Genomic DNA, 26072 nt, shown 5'->3' on the forward strand with positions numbered 1-26072 from the left:
TAGCTGGAAACACAGCTGGGTGCAGAGTTGGACGGCCAGCCAGATGGTTGGATGGACAGTTGGCCACGCAGACACACGGACACCTGCCTGTCCAGCCGGACACACGGACACCTGTACGTCCAGCCAGGCAGACGCCCCCCCAAGCCGGACACTTCCCCTCCTCCACTCCACCCCCAGCATAGATGCCCCAAAAATGGACTTACTGGTGCCCCCCCAATGCCTGCTGCAAACCCCCCACAATGTCACACCCCCCCCACACCCGCCCCCCCCAACCGTCAGCAGGATCAGGCCCTTGACACCCCCCCGCCACCCCATCTGTCCAGGATCGGGCCTGAGCTGCCCCCACCCCATTGCCCCGGGTGGGTTTCGGGGCACCCGTCCGTCTGTCCCGCTGGACCTACACATGTCCGTCTGTCTGTGCAACCACCTGTGCAGCCAGGGGGATGTGCCCCAGCCGTGTGTCCGGCTGGACAGGCAGCTGTCCCTGTGTCCATCTGTCTGTCCCACTGGCCACATGCCCGTCCATACAACCGTCCGTCTGTCCCCGCAACTGTCTGTACATCCCACAGGACGTGCACCCGGCTGTCTGTCACCCATGCACCCGGCCGGACAGGCAGCTGTCCGTGTGTCTGGCTGGATGTCCAACCCTCCATCGTCTGTCCAGCCAACTGTCCGTGTGTCCACCTGGACACGCACCCATCCGTCTGCCCGTCACTCTGTCCCCACCCGGGGCGCTGGGGGGTTCTGGGGTCACAGAGCAGGGGGGCACATCCCACCAGACACACGGACACTCGCACGTCTGGCCGGACAGACAGACAGCTGCATGTTTGTCCCCCACGCTGCTGGGTGGGTGGGTCGCTCTGGCCTGATCTGGCCTTCAGGGTCCCCGGGCAGGATTGGGACGCCCAAGGGATGGGGGGGTTTGTGCTCCTCGTCCCGCCCCACAGCGCCCCCAAAGGGCCTGGCCCTGGCCCCTTCCCCCCACAGAGGCCCCTGTCCCCCAGCCTGGGCCCTGCGCCCCCCCTCGGCCGTCCCCATGTCCCCCCCACCCCCGTGTTGGGGGACACGCAGCCCCCTCAGCCCCAGAGCCCCTGGGCCAAGGACAGGGCCGGGTTCTCACCCCCGGCCATGATCCTGGGATGTAGCAGCATCTTTTCGTCCTTTTTTAATCCAAAATGGGCTCTCCTTTGCCTCCAGCCCCACGTGCTGGTGAGGGTCACCCCTCTTTGACCCCCAGAACCCCGCTGGCAGCTCTAGCAGGGCACAAACCCCCGAATTTTCTCCCACATCTCCTTTTTTACTCTATTTTCTTGATTTAAACCCATCTGCCCCACAGCTGGTGATTAACTGAGCGTTTCGGTGGCTCCCACTGGCTCCTGGCGCCGCTTCCCTCCTGCGCCAGAGACCAGCCTGCTTTTGGGTGGAAAAGTGGTGAAAAACGTGAAGTCTGGCTCTCCTTTTTCACAGAATGGTGACTATCAAAATCCAGGGGATTTGTTTTACAGGCAGCTGGCACGTAAAAGCACGGAAAAAAACCCTCAAGTCTGGTTTTCCATAAATATTTCCAACACACAAGGGAAAAGAAACAAAAGATTTGATTTACTCTCATAAAATTCTCCTTTTTTTCCTCCTTTTTTTTTTTTTTTTCCAAACAAAAGCTCGGTGCCGACACCTGGAGGGAGCCCCCAGCCCTCCTTCCTGCTCTCCCCCCCATCCCGAGCGGCCGAGGGACACGATGCGGGCGCCGAGGTGTTTTGTATTTTTTAATAAAGTTTGTAATCCAATGGACACACAAAACAAAACTGCGCTGAGAAAAAAACAGTTCCATAAATTAATAAGTGTTAGGGAAGGCGAAGGGGGGAGGGGGGGGGGTCGAAAGTCTTTTGTACAAGTGTATAACACTTCCACAGCTCATGAGACGAGGGGGCATGTTTAAATGAAGCGCACTTACAAATGGGTGACAATACAAAGTCTGAGTATGAAAATAAGATTTTCTCTGAAAACACATTTTTGGCACAGATTAAAAAAAAATGTATGTTGTGGGGATTTGATTTTTTTTTTTTTTAAAGTCAGTATTATATATATTTATATATATTATATATATATTTATATATACACACACCCACTGAGTTCTGCATATCCCACCGGGAAGGAAAATAGCTCTCCCTTTTTTTTTTTTTTGTTTTTTTTTGTTTTGTTTTGCATTTTCTTTTTTTTTTTTTTTTCTCAGTGTAAACTGTACATCCCAGATGAAGAGAAGACGGCTGCAGCAGGGGCAAGTGGAGGAGAGGAAGGTTCACATCCAGAAAAAATTAAAACAAACAAACAAACAAAAAACCCAAAAGAAAAACAAAAACAAAAACACTAAAATAAAATAAAAAAAAGATAATGTGTGAAATGATCCTTGACCCACAGATTTCGGCAGAAGTCCCCAGGTCCTGCGTTTAGTCCACGGCGCGTGTTAATGTGTGTCAAGACATCCAGAACGTCACAGCGTGTCTCCAACTGTGCAAAGGTCCGAGTCACTAATTTAGTGCAAAGGCAGTTCAGGTTCTTTTTTATTTTTTTCCTTTTTTTTTTGTTAAAAAAAATAAGCCATCCTTTCTCTTTTCCCCAAAAGGAGGCACAGAAACCCACGACCAGTCCGCCTGCTGAGTGCATCAGGTGTCCGTAAGCTAAAGCAATATGTAAACAAACGAGGCAGCGGAGCCGCTGCCCAGCGACAGTTTGATCGAGGCCGGTTCGGGCAGGAGGCTGGTAGTCTGGCAGCATTTTCTTGTTTCATTACTTTCTCTCTCTCTTTTTAATTCTTTTTATTTGAATTTTTTGTGTGTGTGTGTGGTTTTCGTGGGCTTTTTTTTTTTTTTTTATTTTTTTTTTTATTTTTTTTTTTTTGCTGCAGGGCCTTGGAAAAAAATAATAATAATAATAATAAAAAAAATAAAGTCAGTAACCGGTAAACAGCTCATACCGACGCGATGACAATCATCAGGTGAGGAGAGATGTTGGAGATGCTGGCGAGGAGGTCCGGGGCCAGGCGGGACAGGTGGCTTTCCGAAAATTCGCAGGGTGGGAAGATCTGCAGAACGTAGGCAGGCTGCGAGGGAGGCAAGAAAGGCGGGTGAGCGACGGAGCGGGGCGAGGGGCGGCCTGAATGGTTTCAACATCAGACCTCTGGGTGATTTTGTGGGTGCGTAAAGGCTCATAAACCAGGGGACGTGCACAAAAAGGGGAGGCTGCTCAGCAGCGCAGGTGCGGCTCCCACGGCGGGGAGTTTTTCCACACCGGGGATGTACGAGCTGGCTGGTTTTATTGCAAAAGACAACAAAATTCCCTGTTTATTATCACTTCAGCGGCTGCTCCGAGGGCCGACCGCTCCTTCTGGGCTGCTTACACCCAGGGAACAGCTTAAACTCGATCCGATGCAGCAACACCTCTGGGATATGTTCCACCTATCACGAACACAGCTCCACATCACCAAACCCAAACGTTTTGTGTTCACACGGCCAAGAGCCAGAGAACACCAGGCGTCCTGGAAGGCTGGGGAGGTGGTACCAAGAAACCAGGACTCTACGAGGAAGAGCTGGAAAATGGGTTTAGTTTGTTTTCAGCCAAAGATGTGGGGCCGTGAACAAACTGAACACACGTTTTGGGGCTCTGCCGTTCACCTTCAGTAACGACATTCATTCTATCGATGTGTTTCGGTTGGTGATTAAGCAGCCAGCACGGTCAACGTGGGGGTTTTGGGTTAGTACCCAAACCAGGCAGCTCAGCTGCAATCCGAAGGGAAGACCTGGGCGGAAGGCTGCACGCCCCCTTCTCTACCGAGGCGGTTTATCTACGGCGTTCCCGGGCTTTCCCTGCCAATACCTGGTTAGAGCCGGGGTTGGGAACGTTGATGATGCCTGCAGCTTGCTTAGCCTGCAGGTAGCTGATGAACGCAGCCTTCAGGGACTCAGTCTGATTCACCACGTCTTCCTGGTCTCGGCCGCAAGGCAAGGCCAGCAGCAGGCAGTAATCGCTCTCCACCTGGAAACAACACACCAGTAATTAAGGCAAACGTTTGCTGGGAACAGGCCCCTTCCTGACACACAGGCGCTATCTGCAGGGGAAAATCCTCTCTTTGAACTCCTTCGAAGTTACAAAAGACTTGCTGAAAGCTCGGCCAGCCCAGGAGATGGTGAAACGGGCTGAAAACTACCACTCCCCACCGCTGCCTGAATTCCATCTCACCCAGATGGAGCCAGCGGGAATTTGTCCCAGGGCTGAGGGATGGGTGACTTCAGCGGTTTCCCAACCCTGCCATTCCCTTCTCTGTGAATGCAGAGCAATCCCTATTCCTACAGAGCAAAAAACCTACTGCTCCCGACTCCCAACCCATACTTCACGCTCTCCGGCACGAAGGAATCGCACAGCTATTACCAGAATCCCAAAATAACGCGACACAAGCAACGAGAGCCCAAGTTTCTGGGAGAAACGGCGGGTTTTTGTTAAGAACAGCCGAGTTCTCAGCACGCAGGTACCGGCTCTCCCCAAACGCGCACCCCCGCCCCGTCCCGCCCCCTCACCATCATCCTGCGCGCGACGCCCTCCAGCTGCGAAGCCTCCAGCCGCATGCGCTGAGCGATCCGCAGCGGCGGGCCTCCCTCCGGCGCCGGCAGGGACCGGTGCGCCAAGACGTTATTACCGGAGACGAAGTGGAGCTGAACAGCGGCCGTGTCGTTTTTGAGAGCCAAAAGGCCCTGCCAGACAATCGGGTATTTCTGGGAAGAAGAGGGAGAAGAAATATTAAAGGCAAATGAAGAAGAGAGGGATCTCGAATCCCTTCCGAGCCGCTCGTTCGCCTCTGATGCCTTCACAGGCCACCACCTCGCTCTAAGGACTCGGTACAGACCAAACATCTTCTCACCCCTCGCACGCACCGGTCCAGGCTTGGGTTAGGTCCTGCTAAATCACTGATTTAGTCCTTTTTCTTCCAGCTGGCTATGACGCCTGGGTGGCTCCCTCCACCCTAACATCAGAGCACTTCCCAAGCGTTCGGCCTCCCACGCAGCACCAGGCAGAGCGGGGCCGTGATCAAACGCTATTTTCTCTGTTACCAACGGGAGAATTGAGAAACAGCAGCTGCAGGAGAGCTGCTCGAGGTTACAGGGGGAATGCTCGGTGCTGGACGCAACTCTCGGTTCCTCGTCAGTGCCTGTTCCTCACCATCTCCCTCTCCTCAGACTCGAGGCTTTGGGAAGGTGGGGGTTTTTTTTCTTTTCCTTTGATAAATACCCCACCACTCTTTCCTGCCTGTGAAGAAATCTTCCGAAGAAACAGCCGCTTGTAAAAATGACACAGCACCGCCCGCCTCAGCCCGCAGGCTGTTGGGAACGGCGGGAGGAACAGCGCCTGCTCGGCATTAACGGCGTCTCACCGCGAGGCGCTCGGAGATGCCACGTGAACGCGGCTAAAATTCACCGGGGACAGAAACAGCCCAGGAAGCAGACGGACGATCGACCGCCTGCTCTGCCTCTGATGCAAGAGGGGTCAGGTTTTGGTGCCACAGGCGAGACGAGCTATGCTAAACCTGGTGACTTCTCCCCGGACGAGGAGCACGAGGCTACTCCGCCAGGAGAAGGCGACGCCGCGACACTCACCGTCAGAAGCTGAACCATATCCACAGGTCTCTGCGAAACGGGGTGAGGAGACGGCTCTTGTTTGAGAGCGGACTGGGGCTCAGGGCGATTGAGGGGCAGCCCCGGCGGGGCTCCGGGCCCCGATGTCGTGGGGATAAACATGGATTGCTTGGGAACCGCCTGAGGTTGGTGCGGCGAGGGAAGCTCCTGTTTCATGGAAATGGCGACAGGCGAAGGGTAGGAGGTCTGGCCCGTGTCCGCTTGTGCCCTCTGAAGGTGGACGTGAGGGTCGATCTGCGCCGCATGCCTATTTACAGGGGGGTGGTGACTCTGCTCGGGTCCTGCTGCCGGCGGGCCCTTGGGATCCTGGGGGATCTGAGGAGTCTTGCTGCGCACCGGCTGGCTGGGGTGCGAGTGTTCGCCCTCCTGCAGACCCTGGGAAGCAGGCAGCAGGGGAGAAAGAAAAGGTTGTAGGCTGTGGGCTATCAAAACTCGTTAATTCAACGCTAAGGCTGCCAGGACACCATCAGATTGCCGGCGGAGAAATCCGTGTCTCCACACCACAGCCCCAGCGCTGCTGCGGTGGTGCCTGGACCGCTTCCCCCACCCCTTCCAAGGCCACCCCACCGGCCTCTCACAGCTGAGAGCTGAAACCACATCCCCTAAATCCTGCCTCAAGCCCATCCTTCCGTCCAAGGATGTCTGACCTACGCGCCACCTCGATGCTGACAATACCCCCCCCCCCTACACCTCCACGTCTAGAAACCTGTAGGCAGCTTCACACCTTCTGGTTTGAATCCTAGAGTAGTTGGGAAGATGGGTTATTTTAGCTTCCTCTAATGCTGAGCAGACGTCAAATCCCATTTCCCAAACAAGAACAGCTCCTGTTGCGCGATGAACTTAAGTAGGGCTTGGAGACTAAGCTAAACTCAGCTCCCGTGGCCACACAGAGCCACGCCGGGGCTGTAATTAGCTCAAAACGCTCCAGATTTCAGGTAGAAGGTAGAAGAAAGGGTTTTATTTCTCACCTGAGACGGGGTCATGCTCCGGGAAGGCAGCCCGATCGGCGAGGCACCCGGGAACTGAGGATGCCCGAGCTGTGCCGCCGTATGGTAATTCCTCATGTCGCCGTACACCGACCGGTAGTCGTGAAAGGAGCTCCCCGCGGGGTGCATGATCTGTACCCCGTGCGGCACCACCACCGGCTGCGTCAAAGGCAGTCCAGGCAGCTGGCTACTGGAGGGGACGCTGAGGAGCCGGGGCTCGCTGTGAGGAGAGTGTGCCATCTTGCCTTCGGAGGATTTTGGCGTCTCTTTTCCGGGCTGGGGGGTCTTACTGACGGGGGGAGTTTTCACAGCCCCTTCAGGCGTTCGGGATTGTCTCGTTTCCGAGTGGTGCTCGCCCACGGCGGCCATGTGCGGGTGCATGATCATCCTCACGTCCCGGGGGACGTTGTACTGGTCGAGCCTGATGCTCGTGGGGTGCATGCGGTAATCGGGCTGCATCACCAGCACGTCGGACTGCACGGGGGCTGGTCCTCGGCACACCGTGGTGTGGTGGTAGTGCATCTCCTCCTCGGGGGGATGCTGCGAAGACAGAGGGGGCATGACGATGTCTCGTATCGGAGCTGGCTGGGGCGTGCTGGATCGCTGAGGTTTGATCTCCATCTGGGGTTGCAGAGCAGCTCTGGGGGAGTGGAGCGCTTCGGGGCGGATGCCGTAAGGGATGCCGGAGAGAGGAGGGGTGTTCATCCTCACCTCGCCTTGGGACAGATGGCCCAGGGACACAGTCTGCGTGACGCTGTGAGGGGGCATGATAACAGATTGCTCGGGATGCATGCTGGATATGTACTGAGGAACGGGAATTCCCGGTGCCAGCATGACCGGGGTACTGCTCGATAAAGCTGGGGACGAGGTACTGCCAGGATGACAAGCCCGGGGGAACGGTGACGGCGAGTGCCCGCTAGTACGCGGTGAGTGCGGCTCCTGTTTGGTGACCCCCAAGTGGGAAATAGCCCGGTCGGTTGGGGTGCTGGGTCCCGAGCTGACGTGGTTTGCTTCCGAATGCATTTTCCCCGAGAGGGAAGGGTGGTGAGGACTAACTCCAGGACTCAAGTTGGAGGGTTGCAGGGTCTTGGTCTCCACCTTCAGAGCAGCTGGATCGGACAGTTTTTTGTTCACAACCATCTGGTTATGGACAAGTACGGGTTGAGTGTTTACCGTCTGCGTGAGGACTTTACCGGGCTGAGACGCTGGAGTCTGGACAGAATGGTGGGATGAGTCTGACTTCTCCAGCGCAGTGCGCTCTTGTTTAATGGAGGAGATGACAGGCGACGTATTGTAAGGTTGCGTTCCTAGTACCAAAGAAGAATGGGTGGAAACCGTCCCGTAGCCTGCCGAGGTCTGGGAGCCTTTTGGCGTCGGCTGAGATGGGGTGATAGGTTCCTGTTTAATCTGAGACTTGGATACAGACTGCTGAAACTCTATGTCGACAGCGCTGGCGGGGGGAATCTGACTGATCTTGGCACTAATTCGCTGAGGGCCTTCCGTCTTCTGCCCCGAGTAACTCAGAAGCACCACGCCTTCCGAGGTGTTCACCCGCAGCCCCGGGCTGGACCCAGTCTCTACAGGCCTCTCCTCGATAATAGACATCGACCCCGGATGAAACCTACTGTTATCGTTTGTGCTTGACCTCTGCTTAAATTTTGGCGAGGGGGCGTTGACGAGACACGTCTGAGCTTGGGGAGCTTGCTTCACCAGGGTGATCCTCGGAGCCTCCTCCAGATCCACGCTGTGAGGCATCCTGCTTATAACCGAAGTGGCTTTGGGAGCAATCACGGTACTTATCTTTTCCTTCTCGCTGAACACCGGTGCTTCGGCCACCGGTGGGTCCAAGGCGTTGGTGACGGGAACCGCCGGCTTCTCCTCCGAAACAGGCTTTATGGCCTCTACCGCAGGGTGGAGGGGGGCCTCCTCCAAACAAGGCGCGCTCACTGGCTCGGCGTGCGTCGTCGTCACGTGCGTGGAGGTGATGCTCGTTGCTGAGACATACTTGGGCTCCATGAGTATCTTCCGCAAAGTGCTGGAGTTTGTATCGATGTCTGATGCCTTCGTGTCTGGTGGGAGAGCGGGCGGGGGTGTGGAATGCGCACGGGGTTCCTCGTGCCTTACTATCCACTCTGGCACCTTGGCAGCGCCGGAGTGAAGGGGGACAATCGTGGTGGGCACTGGGGTGGGCAGCTTGGCCGCTGCCGCAGGGACGGCAGGGAGGGCTGCGTTTGGGGCGCTCGGCGGCGTGATGGGCGCGTTCTCCATGGGCGACCGTATCTTGAACCCGCTCTGACTCCCCTCGTCAAGGGGAACCGGCGGGGAGGCCAGGTCCAGAGGGGCTGGAGCGGGCGCTTTCGGAGAGGCGCCGCTCTCAGCGACAGCTTCGTGCGCGGCCACAACGTCAGCAGCTGCAGCCTTGCTGGCCTCGGAAGCGCTTGGCTCCACGGACGCTTGAGTCACAGTTTTAGTTTGCTTTTCCTCCTTCGAGGCTTCTTCGGGTTTTGTCTTCGCTTCGTTGGCGGGGGGCGACTTGCTCTGCACCCTCTCCGGCTCGAAGGCGCTGACGTCAGCGGCGTCACCCTTTCTGCCCGTGCTCCTTTTGCGTCTCTGCCGCGTCGTTTTCTGACGACCCTTTTCCTTCCGAGCAACTTCAGCCTCTTGCAAGGTCTCGGCCTCCTGCGCGGAGTTGGAAGATTCGCTGAAGCTGACTTCGGCCTCCTTGCTCTCCGCCTCTACCGCCGGCGGGGCAGAGCTGGGAACGGGCTGCACCGCGGGCTCGACGGCAGCCTCAGTTTCTAGGATATTATTCACCGCCTGATCAGTCTCGGGCTCCATCTCCTCCCGAGGTGACGGTAACACCATGGGCTCTGTGGGGATTTCAGCTTCCGATTCAGCGGGATACGTCGGGGGCGCAGGAAAGCTCTCTGTCTCCCCAGAAATGTCATTGATGATGGAGCCGATGGCCGCTGCCAGCTCCGTTTCACTCGCCTGATGCGCGGGTTTATCTCCCTCCTCCTCCTGACGAACTTCCGTCACGTCTGCCGTTGGCTCTTTGTAGGCAGCGATTGAAGGAGGAGTTTCGGTGAGTTTTGCAATGTTCTCCACAGCCTGCTCGAGTTCGATCTGTTTTGCTAACTGGGCAGCTTCGGGGGACTGCTTTGGTTCCCGCATCACCTCTTTTTCCATTTCTGGGAATGAATCTTCTACCTCATTCTTAGCAAAATGGGGTGGCAAGATGTCCTCTTTTGGGGGGCTCTTCATTTTGGCCGGTGACACCGCCACCGGCTCTGCCTCCTCATCAGTCGGCCGCAAGGCGCCTTTGACTTCGTCCACGTTGAGGCGTATTTCTACATTTTTGAGACACACAGACGCTTTATCTACGACGGTTTTAGTATTTTTATACCTCCCCCTTTTGGATTTCGTAACCTTTTCTGGCACCGGCTTCTTCTCAATGACCTCAACCGTGGGGATTTCCAGCTGGTTTTTCTCCACATCCAGTTCTTTCCTATCACGTTTCTGCTCGCTCGCTGCTGGCTCTTTCTCAGTGGCTTTTGCTTTACTGCTGCTGTCACCGACGCTCGATTCCTGACCGCTTCTTTCAGCAGCATCTTCAGATTCAGCCGAGGTATCGGCTTTCGGTTCGTTCTTCCCTTTCTTCCCCTGTTGGCTGGTAGCAGTTGCTGAGTGACTGTGCGTTAGCTTCTGGGATCTGGGAGACCTCCAACCTTCTGCAGGCTTAGGAGCTTCCACAGCATCTTTAGTTTCAGCCTCTTCCACTTCTTGCTGTACCGGTTCTGCCTTTATTGGAGAGATGTCCTCCTCCGGCTTACGGCGGGTTTTTGGAGGCCTTCCCCTCCTCGGAGTCGTAGGAACAGTTGTCACCGTTTCCTGCGGTTCCTTTTCCCCTCTCTTCCTGGTGGATCTAGTGACCTCCACGGAGTCCTTCACCGGAGATGGGCCTTCATTGTCCCCCGTGGTAGCGTAGACTGACCTCACATTTCTGCGCCTAGTCCGGCCTATTGGCAAGCTTGGCTCCACGTTTTCTGGCTCTGCAGCAGAACTAGGGGATTTAGCAGCATTCCTCGAAACCTTCTCCGCCTCCACTTTCAATTCGGAAAGCTTCTGCATCTCCCCACGAGGAGAGCTCGACCTTTTGAGTTTTTCACGGTCAATTCTTTCGCTCTTCCTTGTGACGGGCTTTTCCGTGACGTTAGCCGCAGTCGACTGCACGGGAGTCTTGGAGCGTTTACTCTTGTAGGACTTTTTATCTTTTACAACCACCGGAGGTTCGACTTCCATATCGTTGTCGGAAACGGGCGGCAGGACCTCGGCAGCCGCCTCCACCTTTTGACTGGCAGTAGCATCAGCGTTGGCAGAAGGCGGAGGATTTTCTTCTTTAGGCTCGGCAACCTCATCGGACTTCTGAACCAGCTTGAGCGGAGGTGGAATCAATGGGGCAGCTTCAGGCTCTGGATCTACACTGACGTCTGGTTTGGAAAACGAAGCTCCGGGAGTAGGAGGCTTGGTGTCCAAGTATGAAGGATGCTCTGTTGCCACAGCGTCTTCCTCCGGTGCCAGGGTTGTAGCAACAACCTCTTTACTAGCTTCTACGACTGGCGGGGGTTCAGTTTGCTCGTGTGGTTCAATTTTGACAGCAGCAGCAAGTTCAGGAAAAGGCTTTTGCTCCTCTGCTGCAGAAGCAGGTTCAGATGGTTTTTCTTCTTTTACAGGAGCCGTTTCCACCACTACCTTCTCGTTCGCTACCTTCTCGGAAGCGGCCGGTGCTGCTTCCTGTGGTAGGACAGCGACCGAAGAGGGACCAACCACTGGGGGAGTTTTATGTTCTGGTTCTTTACTATCAGGAACTGCTTCTGGCGTTTTTGGCCGGTTTTCTTTATCCTCCTGTTTTTCCACCTCTTTTGGTTTCTGATCTTTCTCCTTTTCTTTCTGCTGCATCCGCGTCAGTTCAATAAATCTACTGTGGAAGAGAACCACCGGTTCTTGCACCAAATCGGCCGCGCTGTTAGTCCCATCGGAGGAAGACTGTCTCCCGTACAGTCTGCCAGAAATGAAGTCCAGATCGTCATCTTTTCTCTCTAAATGCTGCAGGCGCTTGGAGTCCTGTTCGAAGATTGAACTATGCAAAAACCGAGACGCGAACAGTTCCTGTCTCTCTTGTTCCTCCTCTTTATGATCTTCTTTCTTATCATCCAGTTTTCCACCTTCTGAATCAGTCCTGATTTTCTTCTTTTTCATATACCAAGATGGAATAGGTCTCGGAGCCGAGTCGACCTTCTCTTTGTCTTTATTGTTTCTAAAACTAGCAAATCTTGAATCCCAGTCTAGAAAGGACCAGTTTTCTTCTCTGGAGGAAGAGAGAGATTTAGCTCTTTCAAGCAAGGCCTTTGTGTCTGGTGTGATTGTCTTGTCCAACGCAAAAGAGTAAAATTTGTTTCTTTCTAAGGAACTTGACAGTCTTTCCTCTCTTTCACGTAACTTCTCTTCCCTGTCCCTTAATAAAAAAGACAACCTGGAACTCTCTAACAAGGACGAGGCTTTCGGGGAATGGGGCTTGTTTTCGCTGTCATCATCCGAATCTGAAGGCACCTCCCCGGGTTCCAGGTCTCGGACAGACCGCTTGCGTATGCTATCTCTTTTGACGATGCTGCTTGGAAAGCTGATATCAACTCTACCAGGCTCCTGCTTCACTTGTGTTTCCCACCTGCTGGAGTCATCTTCAGAACTCAGTACGGACAGTTTTATTTTAGCCATTTCTGCCATCTGCTCCCTTCTGCTGGAATCGTAAGGATTGAATTTCAGAGAGTCCTCCCTCACGGTCATATTGGAGTATGAAAGACCCTTTTCTTCTATTTTAGGTGACTCTTTGGTTTCCTTTAACGGCATTAGCCTCGGAGAATCGAGTGTGTCATCGTCTTCGTGGAAAGGGAAGTGTCTGATACTAGGGGAACAGGACGTCCTTTCGGAGTCCTCACTCACCTGACGAGAACTTCTGTAGTTTCTTTCTCTTTTAGTGCTAATTTCAAAGTCAAACTGGTCAGTCTTTTTCCTTTTACTTGGTGGAGAGTCATCGGTGACGTCTTGCGGAGGTTTTCCCACCTCGTGGACCAAGCTCCGCCTTTCATATTCATCCACATCCTTCTTCGGACTGCCGAACTTCTCGGACTTCGCGATCTCCATTTCCAGCTGCTGTTTCAACCTGCGACTTTGCTCCATTTGTTTCCTGTAGCTTTGCGTGTGGTCAATGTCAATGCCAATTTTCTCCTCCGTGTCAGCTGGCTGAGGTTTCTCTTGGCCAACTTTATGGTCAGGTGTGTCTTCAGGAAGACCCGAGTAGTTCTTCCTGGTGTCCTCTCTCTCTGTTCCTTGGTCGTCTAGTAGCTGTACCGGTTTATGCTGGGGTTTTACTGGATTCTGTTTTTTAGAAGACAGTTCCTGAACTTCCACTGGTTCATCGGCTGCCTCTGTTAGCCTCGCCTGCAGATCTAGGGTGGGACGCATGCCAATCCCACCAACGTTAAGAGTCTCCTGAATTTCTTTGGGACTAGTAACAGGAATAAGTCTTTCCAGTTTGAGTTTTTTAGATTCCCTTTTAAGCATCTCCTTCCTCAGGGGTTTTCTCTCCAACTCTCCTTCCCTTAACATTGTCGCCTCTCTAGACGAAGCCGTTGCATCAAGCTGCTTTTTCAAAACCGCGCGTGCGTCTTCCTCATCTTGGCTGCTTCTTTTTACTTCCAGTTTCTGCCTGTCAGCCTTCAGATTTGCATCGGCAAAACGTCTTTTACGAGCCTCCAACTTGTCTAAATCTACCGCGTTGGCCCCCTCGGAAGTTTGCTCTGTCTTGAAGTGCTTTTTGGGTTTCACTTTTCCCTCCTTATCCACCACTTCTACGTGACTGGCAAGGGCTTTCTCTTTTTGTACCTTGGTTCTGACAGGTTCCAGTTTAGACTGATCAGACTTGGTTTGCTCAGCTTGAGATGTCTGTGTTTTCTGTTCAAGAAGTGGGGACTTCATAGTGTCATTATCAAGCTTTGCTCTCAGTTTCTCCAGAGCGGGCTGATCAATAACTTTCCCTTCCTTTTCTTTTACTCGAGTCAACACGACGCAGGGCATTAGTTCCAGGCGGTTTTTAGCTGTCCCTTCTTTGTCACCTCTCTCTTTACTTTGTTTACTATTGCCTTTCAGTTTCTCAGGGCTGGGCTCTCTCTCGTTCTCTTGATCCGTTTCAGAAGACTGAGAGCTAGGCGAATGGATTTTTGCTTTTCGTTTTTGCTTATCGGTTTTCTCCTTTTCTAGTTTTTCCGGCTTTTCCTTTCTCACCAAGCGTTTCTCCTTGTCGACTCTCTCCTGCTCAAAAGCACGCTCCTTCTCTGGTTTTTCATTTTTTGCATAACGTTCCACGCGGGCTTTGTCGAGCTTGTCGTATCGCGGAGGAGACAGAGAGCTGCAGCTGCCGCTGCGATCCGATGACCTGCTGTAAATCCTCCTCTCCGAATCGCTCTGCAGTCTTTCCGATTGCGAGGGAGACGCCCCAGGGCTCTGCGGACGCCTGGAGTGCGTCGGACTCTGGCTCCGTTCAATCGGTCTCCGTTCGTGGTCTCTGTCCCGATCGGATTCGAACCGTTCCCTCTCCCTCTCTCTCTCCCGCTGCCTGTAACTGTACTCCCGGATGTCTTGCTCGTACGGATCGCCCCTGTAATCCCTGTACTCGCGTGGGTCGTCGTAGTATCGTGGGTCGTAGTAGTCTCCTTGGTAGGGATCCCACTCTGCGTAAAACTCTCTGCCTCGAGCCGGGTATTCTCGCCGAGGATCTTCAGGGTACGTCCCTGGAGTCCGAACGGTCTCGTAGTACGTACGATCAGGGGCATATTCGTAAGATCCTCTTCTTTCGTCTCTACTACATATAAGAATAAATGGATTAGTTTTCCTTCTCAACCAACGTACTGCGTTACCACGTTCTTTGCTACGTAGGGGAATAATTTTATGACCATTGCTTTGTACGTACATCCGGGCAACCGTAGACAGTTGCACACAGAGATCTAACAACAACGAATGGCTGCGCAGTGGATTAAATGCTTTATTAGCTTATCAAATACCGTACGCAGTTAATTGGTCATTTCCTGACAGCTCTGCCAAGTATCTTTTCACCACCCTCACTGCTGCGCTTTTGCCAAATCCAAACATTGCATTAAATGAAGGTAAAACCTACGCAGCAGCTGTGCGCCCACATGCAATCTGACATGGTGAAGACCACCCCATCTCAAGAACCTGAAACCTGCCTCTGAAAACAGGAGTCAAATCGAAATTCAAGGTTGGACCCACTCCATTACTAAGCAGTAAAGTGGTAATGAGATTTCTTTAAAAATCCTGAATCCTTAAGTGATCATTTAATTCCAAAATTAGCTCTTTTGCTGCACGTGACGTGTTGACGTTGCCTATTTACAGTAAGACCAAGTCGACAAAAAAAATCAGGTTGTTGGAGATGAGATGAATTCATGGGAAGCATTCAGCAAAGTAAGTCAAATTACCTCAGTACCTCCAAACAGCAAAAATAAGCCATTTATAACACTGAACATGCCTCTGGGGCAGAAGGGTGGCATAGAGCTGGTGTTCCAATTCTCCACCATTACGGAGTGTTTAACACATATTTAATTGACTTCACAGCTTATGCTTTATGGTAAAAGCTGACAGCTTCCACGTTTTAAGAAATGTACAAAATTGAAAAAGAAGACAAAGAAACATAAGATGGAAGACAAAAACCTCACTCTGCAAGTGAAGGGGGATGTTGCGAAAGGCAGCTGTGAAGTTAAAAAAATGGATCATGGTTTTTGTTCGTTTGTTTTCCTTTGGGTCCTACTTAGATGGGTTACAACTACAACCTAAGAGAACCTGGTTAGTGCAGATCTTGGCATCATTGCAAGGGGCCGTGAACTGCCAGGAAGAGCTCGGAGGAGGACCAGAAGATGCAGAATTACAAGACTCACTGCAGAGACCGCTCCATCACTCCGTGATTCATTATTCCTAAGTATCTCGTAATGACTATGTGAGCATAACGACAGAGGAGGAAAAACAAGACTAATGTGTACGCAAGTATCGCGTTGTTCCAGAAATCAGTGTTCTGCTCAGAATTATTTCATGGCAAAGACAGGCCCAGCTGACTCTGCTGCGTTAAAAGCCATCCAATAACGCGCTTCTCTTTTTCTCAATTTGCTGTAGTTCAGAGGAAATTATTACCGACCGCTTGCTGGCACGTCACAACATCTGGCAAGGACTGGCAAACGCACACGTTTATTTCCATTATGCACACCCTGATCGCCCGTTTCCAAACCCTCCTCACTTTTACATCTGGCCATTTTGCATCTGTGTTAGACCAATCTGTTTTGCTGAAAAAAACCCCACTGAATTTACCTGGCTCACAGGTACGATCAGTGTCACGCTGGGCTTATTCACAGGTAAACCAGAACCCTAGCAATTACGCCGGCCTCTGAAGGTAATAAAAATGCACCCACACAAAAGGAAAATGCTTCCCTTTTCAGGCTTCATCATCTCATCAGTAATAAAACCACAGATGTTTATTCAGCCACTGGAGGGAAAAAAAAAAAAAAAAAAAGCCCAAAATGCAGAGAGCTTCTGTGCCAGGCTGCTCTCAGCCAGGGTCTGCAGAGATAAGTGGCCACGCAGGGGGAACACAAGCCTTTGTGGCATGTGCAAAACGGCCAGACACTGTCACCACAGATGCTGCAGAAGGGCACCAACGCAGAACATATTTTTCACATCAGAGAGCAAAATAATAAAAAAAAAAAAAATTTGCAGCCTCACGTGTATTTTATTATTCTATCAAGCTAACAACCTAAACTGTGGGAAAGGGGTAGGTGAAAGACCAAATTTTACTCTCTGCTCGGCAGATGAGCAGCGGTAGTTTATCAGCCTAAATATACACCCATTACTATACACCCCTCTCTGGAGGGCAGGGGAAGGCGTTACAGATAAGCTATTCTTCGCGTTACTAAGAAATGATGAATGACTCACAACTGTGTCCGGGGGACCCACCGCAGTAACCGGATACTAAACCTGTAGATCATGCAGCTTGGCTGAAACCTCCACCTAAGTATGAATTTCAGTAACCGACTGCACTTCAGACGTGTGATATCCTGTCTGCTTTAATCTGCACAGTTTAAGCCTGACCACCTGAATTTGTTTAAGGAGGAATACTGAGAAGGTAAAAGACATCAAAAGTATGTTAAAATGTTGTTAACAAAACTGTAAAAAGAAGTGTAAAGTTGAGAGGAACAAAAAATAAGTGTTTGTTTAATAACTACGGCCTGCAGGAAGTTTAATTGCACCTAAGACGATGCTGGAAAAGACGGTAATAAAGATATTGACACCTGCCTTCTTTCTGCCAGCATTTCGTAAAAGTCTCTGATATCTTGACCCGTTTTCTCCATGGAATGATAAAAAGCCAACTGACTTTCTCGATTTGCAAAGTCCACCTGAAAAATAAGGGGTAAATCACGGTCAGTGAGAGAAACATCCCATTTTGACAACATTTCACTGTCTGCTGCAGTCTAAGATGGGAGAACCGAAAACGGGGATGGTAATATTTAACAAAGAAAGGTCAAATGCTTCTCAGGACCGGCCCTACGCATCGCCAGGAATAAAGACCTTTCTCTGTAATGCAGTGTAGCTGCGCAGAGCTATGCAACTCCCTCCTTACTGGGCTATGCTGCGGTACCTGCCAGACCAGAGGCTTCTGTTCAGTAAACCAGTGGGAAAAACACACATTATTATCGTGGTATTGATGTTTTTAATACTGCAATTCCAACTACAGTTCCAAAGTCCCTTTTATCCCGCCGCAGTGCTACAGCAGGTCAGTATTATTAATCTATTTCAGACTCCACTTTAGTCACTCGGGGTTACACAGCAAGGCAAGAGAGGGACAGGAGAGGAACCAAGCCTCCTGAATTGTGGCTCCCTGTTCTGGCTACCTGAAGAGTTGATGTTTTCTAGCCAAGGGTGACAATAATAAGAAGGTAACGGCATAAAAAATTAAGGATTACAATGGATTTAACGACATGTACACCACATAATGCAGTATTTTTAACATTCTAGTTCCTCTTTTTTTTTTCTCTTCACATCAGCCTAGGTGTTTGTGTAACCACAACAGTGGAGCACAGACAAACACAGATCAAGGGTGTTGCTTATTCCAAAGTTGCTATGGAGCAAGACCCACGAACACAAGAAATGAAACTTTTACGTGACCACACATTTTACTGCATATAAAGGCTACTTATACTCAACCACCACGCTTAGAAACTACAGTATATCCAACTCCTAACCCCAACGGGTGTGGAATTGCCAGGTTAATAATATACCAGTGAGAGATCATGCTTGAAATCATTACCCACTCTTTAGGAGAGAAGAAAGGAGGAGGAGGAAGATAATTCAGAGGGTTGGCTGACACCTCATGTCCCCATTTAGTGGAACTGATGGGACAGTCGTAACAGGTATTACCACATTCACCCAAATCCAAGACATCCCTGTAAGTGTTAAGTGTTGCTCCAGGAAAAAGTACTTTCTCTCTGTTTTTGAAGTAGTGTTTTTAATTATTGGGTTTTTTTTAATCTGTCACAAGGAAGGAGCTGCCATTGCATGCTCGGGCTGCCGTACGCCAGGACCACGGCGTGCAAGCCACCGCAGGTCGCCTCGGCCAGGTCAAGAACCTGCACATCAGCACAGTGCAGCTGAAACGCAGCGATGAGTTACCCCGGAGGAACTCACACCCTCAGATTTCACTCTTCTAGCACGAGAATGGACAAAAGTTTGCCTTGGGTTTGGGTAAACGAGGTAGTAACACGGACACCAACACTCAGGAGCTCAGAGAGACAAGTTCAGTGAAACAAACGGCAGAATACTGGAAAAGGCTTTATAAGTAACAGTTCAAGATCCCCTAACATCTTGATAAGCCGAGTATTAAAAAAATAGTTTAAGCCTTTGGTATCTGGGACATACGTGTCCCGCTAAGCACTCCTTTTGTCTGGCAGTCTGCAAATGCCAGCATTCAAGGGGTAAGGCCTAAATACAATTTGTTTCTCTTTTTTTGTTTGTTTGTTTTGGAGGTCATTCTGCACACCTTAATTTTATTCCCACCGATTTTCCTCCCCTTGGTCTCTTTTACAGCTGCTTGTGCATATTCAATCTCATTGTAGAGAACCAGGGCCATGCCTTTTAAGCGGTCAAACACCACCTGTAAAAAACAAAAAAACAAAACAAAAACCAAATAAGAGCCTCATCCACAGGACTTAATGTCAGTCCCAACAAAATCCTAAGTCATGAGGATACCAGTAAGGAAATAATTTTTAGCAAGGTAAATTTCCAGGCTTTTCTGATGAGGCGTATTGTAATGAAGAGACAATAAAAGGACACGGGACTGCTTTGAATTGTGGATATTGTGGCTTGAGGTATATTATGCCTTTATTTTGTTTTTCTGTATTTTACTTTTAATGGTTTTCTTTGGTGACTGAGTTTTGTCGTTTCTCTTTGAGTTTTTTTGAAAAATTTCCAATGTGTTTTAGGGGGGAAAAAAGGTAAAGGGAACATTTAATCCCAAAATGGAAACGGTTGTTATCACAATCTGCAGTACCACTCGTCAGTTGCTAAATGCCCAATTTCCGAGTATTACCTTCCTTTAGCAACATAAACTTATTATTCAAGCAACAATAAAGAATGTCAGAGCTGCCACACAAACTCCTTTAAGGAGGCAAGACCCTGATCCTGCGAAGATTTACACACATGGCTTAACTTTAAGCACATCGATGTCCGACAGAAATACACGGGACAACTCACGTGCTGAAGGTTAAGCACGTGCACAAATCTCTAGCACTGACCCACAGCGGGGCAGGTAAGGCACTCCCACTGTGTGACACGGGCACGCTGCACCATCACTGACTGACCTTCTCTCTTCTTTCACATGCTTTTGTCAGTGTGACTACCCTAACTGCTTTTAAAACGTCATTTTTCGGTCTGATGAAAAAAAATGTAGTTGTGTCTAATTATGTAATTAGCATGCATGAGTGTAACTACGTAATTAGACGGCTGTTCCTCCAACGTTAGCCTTCTGAAGAAATTTTGTTGGGGAGAGACTGTACTGCACAAGAGCAACAAATGGTTTCCAATACTCGTTATCTCGGCTCATTCAAAATAATTTTTTTTTTTTTTTTTCCCCAAAACACCAGAAGCGACTGCTCTACGTACCACATCAACAGGATGTGAGGCTACAGAGCCCTGTCGGCCAAATTACACCCCAGAGAGAATTTCTCTACCTGAGCTATAAAGCCCTGGACAGTCGGGGTTGAAAGGACAGGATGGGAAGAAAGGAAGACAGTAACAACTTCAAACCACACGCCAAAGCCTCCCACCTACCTTTACCACAGGCCCGTATCGGCAGAAATGTCGAGTTAAATACTGATCCGTAACGTTTGTAGAAAGACCATCTAACCACACGCAGTTTGTAGGCATGCTCTTTCCAAAACCCAGCTGAACACAAAAGGGCAAAACTTCCATCAGTACAATTCACAAGCGTTAAACTAACTGAACAGAACACACCTAATGACAGAGTTATTTGAAGAAAGCCAGTCATTTGTACAGGTTTTCTAAAATTAGCATCTCGCGCAGGTGCAAGCAAGACAAAAATCAAATAGCAATTAATGAAAATGAAATTCTGCATGCTTAAACAAACGCAGTGTTTGACAACATTTGGCTCTTCTACAATTTGAAGGCATCTGGAAAGTGACGGGTTGACAGCTCTGGGGACTGACAGCCTCTGTTTATCAGCGGTCCCGGTACAGCTTCCCAGCACGGCCTCGCCAGACACGGACCTTCAAGGCCAGGGAACGTCAGTCTCCAAGTCTACTCAATCCTGGGGCTCCTTGCTGGGCCAGCCAACAAAGATGCTGATTAATCCCAATTATAGTGGTGGCTGAAAGCATCACGCTCTAATTTGACCTACGCACTAGAACACAGCTTACTTCCATAAACCACACTGCTGTAAAATAACCTACGATGCTCTAAATGAAGCAGCAAGGAGAAGGATACGGACCACGGGTGGATTTCTTTACCTTGAGTCGGTTATTGCCAAGATATTCCCCATCCATCTTCTTAATTGCTTTACAGACACTTGCAATATCACAGTACTGCAGGAACGCGTACTGAGGAACACCGTTCACTTTCTTAATGTCGATATCCTGGGGAAAAACACAAAACAGAACAATTGACAGTCAGCAACAGGCCGAAAAGGACACTCAACAGCATCAATTAGATCGAAGTGGACTTTTTTTTTTTTGAGATACATGGCACAGCAAGCACTCTTTAAATAATATTTTCTTCAAAGAGAGGATTTAAACAATAGTAGACAGTGAAAAACTTCACTGTTCTGCTGTATCTCACTCAATGGCAAAACCAAATCCTTACTGATGCAGGGAAATCTCTTCATAACGCAGATTTAAAATTCAACCCCACAGAAGCAAGCCTGACCTGATCAACAAACAGTAGCTTTAGTCTGCTAATATTATGTCAAGAAGAGACAACTCAGAATCAAAAAATACAGATTAATTTTCTCTCACAAAGGCTCAAAAGAAAACAACCTGCTCTGATGCTCATTTCTGAGCCGAGAGGCAAGCAGGGTTTCTTTTCCAAACAAGCCTGATCCATCCTGTTCCTAGAAACAGAAAGTGAGGCTGGACTCGTCTCTTGGCACTGACAGGGCAAAGGCAAAACAGAGCCTCAACCCCCTACTGCCGCTGGTATCTGATCCCAAGCCACCACAGGCCCATTCAGAAGGAAGCTCAGTCACAAGAAATCTGCGGAAGCCTCATAAAGGCCGTTCTCCATCGATTTCAAAAACCAGCAAGCTTGGAGTTGACATCTGGTTAGTGTTCAAGCTCAACCCTAGTACTGGCAAAGCTACCGAAAGCCTCTGAACAAACTCATGATATTATGATTCATCCCGAGCTGAAAATAGAAGGTGGAGTGTTTCGTTTTATTTGTTTAAATAGCACAAGTTTCCTTTTGTGAGCTACATGCCAACGCCAGCACACAGATTTAAGCACAACCGTTCCAGCATCCAGGACAGACTAATTTCATGGTTAATAAATTTAGGGAGAAGGCAGCAGTTTGATACTGTCTCACCCAAGAGCTCTTTATCTGTGAAAACAGAAGTAAACAGGGAGATTTACACAACTATTAGACTGCTACAGCCCTGGCCTAATGATTTAAGTGGAATACTAATAAAAGGACTACACTTCCAAGGGTCTGAAGTAGCACTATGGTGACCATGGCAAATTATACTTGACCGCTCACCCTGGGCAGGCAGTTCCTTCTGACAGACAAATAAATTATCATTCCTTTGCTCATTATCCACCGGAAAGGTTATAAAGCTGGTCCCTTTTCCGCCTGAGCTTCTAAGTTTTCACGGAAATTGCGCGAGGCAGCGCTGCTGCCGAATTCTGACCGATTAATAACGTCGACAGGACAGCACTATTTCACAGAAAAGCCAATTTACGAGACAGAGGACTGCTACTGATAAGCATCTTTAGCAGGACAGCTCTGTTGGTGTAACATTAGAAAGGGGTTGGAGCCGCAGACACTGCGTGAATTCCTAAATCAGTGTTGATGTCATGGACACAGCGGAGGCTGGATGCACAAGAGCTGCCAGACAGCATGAAATGTCAATTTTATATTTGTCCCCATCGCATATGGAAGCACGCCTCCCCCTTCTTTTTGGGGGGAAGTACGTATGGGGTTCCTCGTATGTGTGACTGATACCTCGACTGTCACAAAAATATTTCAGAGCAGAGCGAGTAAGGCACAGCACGTTCACAAGCAGCCACAGCTACCAGTGAGTACACAAACTATCAGGGCTGTGGATAGTTACTTTACTTTTCTGGATAGTTTCTCTGAAATGCAACGCTGATACGACTTGATAGAAAGCAGCATGAGGAGAGGAGAGGGGGTGACTGCTGCTCTGTCTCGTTCAGATACGCCTGCTCAGCTGAAACCCCAAATCCCACACGTGTCACCACTAATCCATCTGCTGGGCACCTCTCCTGCCCTATTGTCAGGGCACAGACTGCGACAGCTGATGGCTACCTCCACACACAGCAACCAAACCCTTTGTTTCAGGAATCAATGGGAAACGGAGACTTCAGGGAGTCGTACTGGTCCAACGCGAAGGTAACAGCAGGCGTATTTACATCCCAACTACCTAGTCAGGCTCTTCTGCAAACGCTCTGCACTAGCAGAAGACGCGTTTCTGGTAAATGCTCCTGGGACTGTTTCTACTGCTAAGTTATCCCGTCGACACACGTGTGCTCAGATTTCACCCTAAATGCAGAGAAAAGCTTTCAGGTATACTCCAGCAAGATGAGTGACTCGAGATTATCATATAAAGACTGAATTATCTGTCATCAACACTACGATTTACCACTGCTCGTAGCATTTTACAGGTCTGTACAGGAAGAACTGGCAATGACACCCTACACAGTAGTACAGAGAAGTCACATACCACTATCCCACCAAAGCGCTGAAAGATGTTGCGAAGGTCATGGTAGGTGGTTGTTTTCTCCAGGTTGCCGATGAAGAGAGTTCTTGTCGCTTTTGGGTGAAACTCATCTATCCTTTCATCCAAAGGACGAAATTCATTCTCGCTTTCTGTTTCTAGAAGCAAAAGAGAGCAAGAAATTTGTAATGCACGGGGGTGTTTTTCATGTGGGTTGGGTTCACATTGATTTGTTTGTTCAAGTCTACTTCCTGACGAGCAGATATGATCTGAACGAGAGTAACCACCAATGTTTTTGACAAAAATAGGCAGTACTGCACTTTGAACTGTTATTTATGTGCAATTTGAAATCTCCGCATCACACCCCTGGGTGAGCCCTGAGGAATCTGAGCATCCTCAGGTGACAGGTAGCTGCATTCTCCAACTGCTGCTGCAGAAATCTACTCTTCTAACAAGCATTAACACGTGAATGCATGAACTCAAATAAGGCTTCACTGTACTTGGGGAACAGCACATGGAAAAAGTTTGTTTTCACAAATCAATTTTTAAACAAGCAACTGAAGTACAGACTGGAAACTGAACGCTGTCCACAATGCTGTAATTTTCACTGGTCAGTCATTGGGGCTATGCTGCCTTAGCCTCAAAGATGCAGCCATCATCAGCTGTTTTAATTGAAAGCAAAAAACCCAGGACTCTGCTACGCTTACACCACCCACTGGCTGGGTGATGATGAGAAGATGAAATCCCACTGTTTGAGAGGATGGCACATTTCCTTCTCTCGAGGTTTCAGACTGGAACTCTCTCCCTGTTTGACCAAAGAGCATCCACTCTTCTTGCCCTGGAATTTATTCTGGTGTATTTCCCGGTTTCTCTAAAAGATGTTTCTGCAGAAAGGCAGTTTTAACACTTCCTATGCCTGTGCTGCCTCTTTACAACAGCCCGTGAATGTGCCCAGAGCAGCCACGTGTCCGGCTCAGGAAGGGCATGGACCTTACCTGGTCCTATCCAGGCCGTGACTTCAATCTGCATGCCAAAGAAAAGTTTTCCTTTTGAGGCATTTAGTGCTTTTTCCTGGTCCTCCTGCTGTCGGAAGAACACCAGTCCATACCGTTCCTCAGAAGCCCCGTGAATCTGCACCGACGTCACCTTTCCATACTTCTTGAATTCATGGAAAAGTCCATCTTTAAGGCTTGTATCTAAACCAATAAATAAACATTAGTACTATGAAACCGTATTTGTTACCAATTTAACAGCACCATAAAAGACATGACAAAATCTGAACTTCCTTCTGAAATGTGACTTCACCCAAATTAACCTTAACCCCAGCGTTCACAGAAGTGCCTTTTTAATTTTGGACGTTAGTTTTGCCAATGTCAAAAGCTTCTGGCTGATCTTTCTCCTTGTCTTGATATTTAAACCCAAGAAACTACACACACACCATTTTACACCACTAAAGCTGGCAGCGTACGGACGCCCCTTCTAAGAGACACCCAATTCAAGACGAAGAAGAAATAAATGGTGTTACTTCATCACTAATCCCACACAGATACTGCGTAGAGCAGTTCTCCAAAGCTGGGATGAGGCACCTGGAACGGACCCCAAAGTCACACAGCATTGAGGTGAGTCATTTCAGAAAGACACCTAGGCAGGTTCATCGGATTGTGCACCACGTGACTCACGACCCCACAACCTGCCCGGGATCTGTGGGGCATCTCCCTCAGTGCCGTGTCACTTCAAGTAATATTACACAAAACTATAGAAAGAACAGTAACACTGTGAGATCCGCTGCTCACAAAGTTAACACCTATTATTTTAATTCAGCCAGTGCCTTTGAACTGTTTTACAAATGATCCCGTGCTGGTTTTTTTTCTGTGGCATCTCTCCTGCCTTCAGCGCAGGGAACAGAGAGCCATCACGTGCACTCCTCACCGAGCGGTTTCTTGCATTATTTACCACGCAATTTTCAACACCATTACGAATATGCTCATGGGTGTTTTACAGCACTCAACACTGCAAGAGAAAACTCTATAGTTTTTGTATTAAAAACGAAACCGAAGCTTGGGGAGAATAAACGGTCCAAGTTCTAAGTGAAAAATTTGAGATGCTTCAGGTTTTTCCCTGGGGAAACCCACACCACTGTTTCAAAGCACCAGCTCCAGTAGCTGTAAGTGCTCAAGCCCAGGGACTCAAGCTCGGGATCTGCAGGGTTCCTCACAGATGGTCACTAATTAAGCAATTTTCCCACTGTCACACAAGAACCAAGGCAGAAGCGGCGAGAGAATCCCATCCTCGGAGGCAGCACGGGGCTGCCATGTCAAAGACACGATAAAGGTTATTTAACCAGTCTCCGACCCGCTTCCTGTTCCTTTTTGCCCTATTTCACTTCCCCAGGTGAATTTACCTGTTGAGCGCACTGGAAGATTTTGAACCTTGATCCCAAAACTTTTCCGGGGTTCATCTTTCTCCAGAGATGGAAGCAGCTGGGACGCGGGTGCCGGGACGGCTGTCGATTGAACCGACCGTGCTGGGGACTCGTCGCTTGAGCTGCTGCTGGAGTCACTGCTATAAACGGCATGAAGGAAACGACAGATGAGGGCATGGAGATGCAAAGCAACCAGAGGACACGGGTATTTTATTTAAAAAGCAAAATGTCAGAGTTTTTGCTCGTCTACAGGCATTTGTCTCTCCTTTGCTTGATGCAGAAAATCCCATTTCCGTTACACAGCCCGGTTACACACAGGAATTTAGAGTCATTCTACAAATATTCTCCTACAAAGCCCTCAAGAGGAGACACTCAGGGAAACGGAATATGGGTAAAATGTCAGATAGATC

General features: G+C 49.6%; 1 protein-coding gene across 1 annotated transcript in view; it reads right to left on the minus strand.

Moving 5' to 3' along the window:
- Nucleotides 1–2853: 2853 nt before the first annotated feature.
- Nucleotides 2854–26072, minus strand: part of SPEN (spen family transcriptional repressor) — a 69843-nt gene continuing 46624 nt past the window's right edge. Inside the window, exons 4-15 of the mRNA XM_086476006.1 lie at nucleotides 25642–25802; nucleotides 24236–24436; nucleotides 23247–23398; nucleotides 20803–20928; nucleotides 20108–20221; nucleotides 18819–18932; nucleotides 17078–17178; nucleotides 6650–14585; nucleotides 5643–6056; nucleotides 4569–4763; nucleotides 3871–4029; nucleotides 2854–3097 (exon numbers count right to left, since the gene is read on the minus strand). Coding sequence (XP_086332132.1) covers nucleotides 2966–3097; nucleotides 3871–4029; nucleotides 4569–4763; nucleotides 5643–6056; nucleotides 6650–14585; nucleotides 17078–17178; nucleotides 18819–18932; nucleotides 20108–20221; nucleotides 20803–20928; nucleotides 23247–23398; nucleotides 24236–24436; nucleotides 25642–25802 — 9805 coding nt within the window. The 3' untranslated portion in view covers nucleotides 2854–2965. The remainder of the gene's footprint in view (nucleotides 3098–3870; nucleotides 4030–4568; nucleotides 4764–5642; nucleotides 6057–6649; nucleotides 14586–17077; nucleotides 17179–18818; nucleotides 18933–20107; nucleotides 20222–20802; nucleotides 20929–23246; nucleotides 23399–24235; nucleotides 24437–25641; nucleotides 25803–26072) is intronic.

This window comes from Leptosomus discolor, chromosome 20 (assembly GCF_034619465.1).
Source record: "Leptosomus discolor isolate bLepDis1 chromosome 20, bLepDis1.hap2, whole genome shotgun sequence".
Taxonomy (NCBI): Eukaryota; Metazoa; Chordata; class Aves; order Leptosomiformes; family Leptosomidae; genus Leptosomus; species Leptosomus discolor.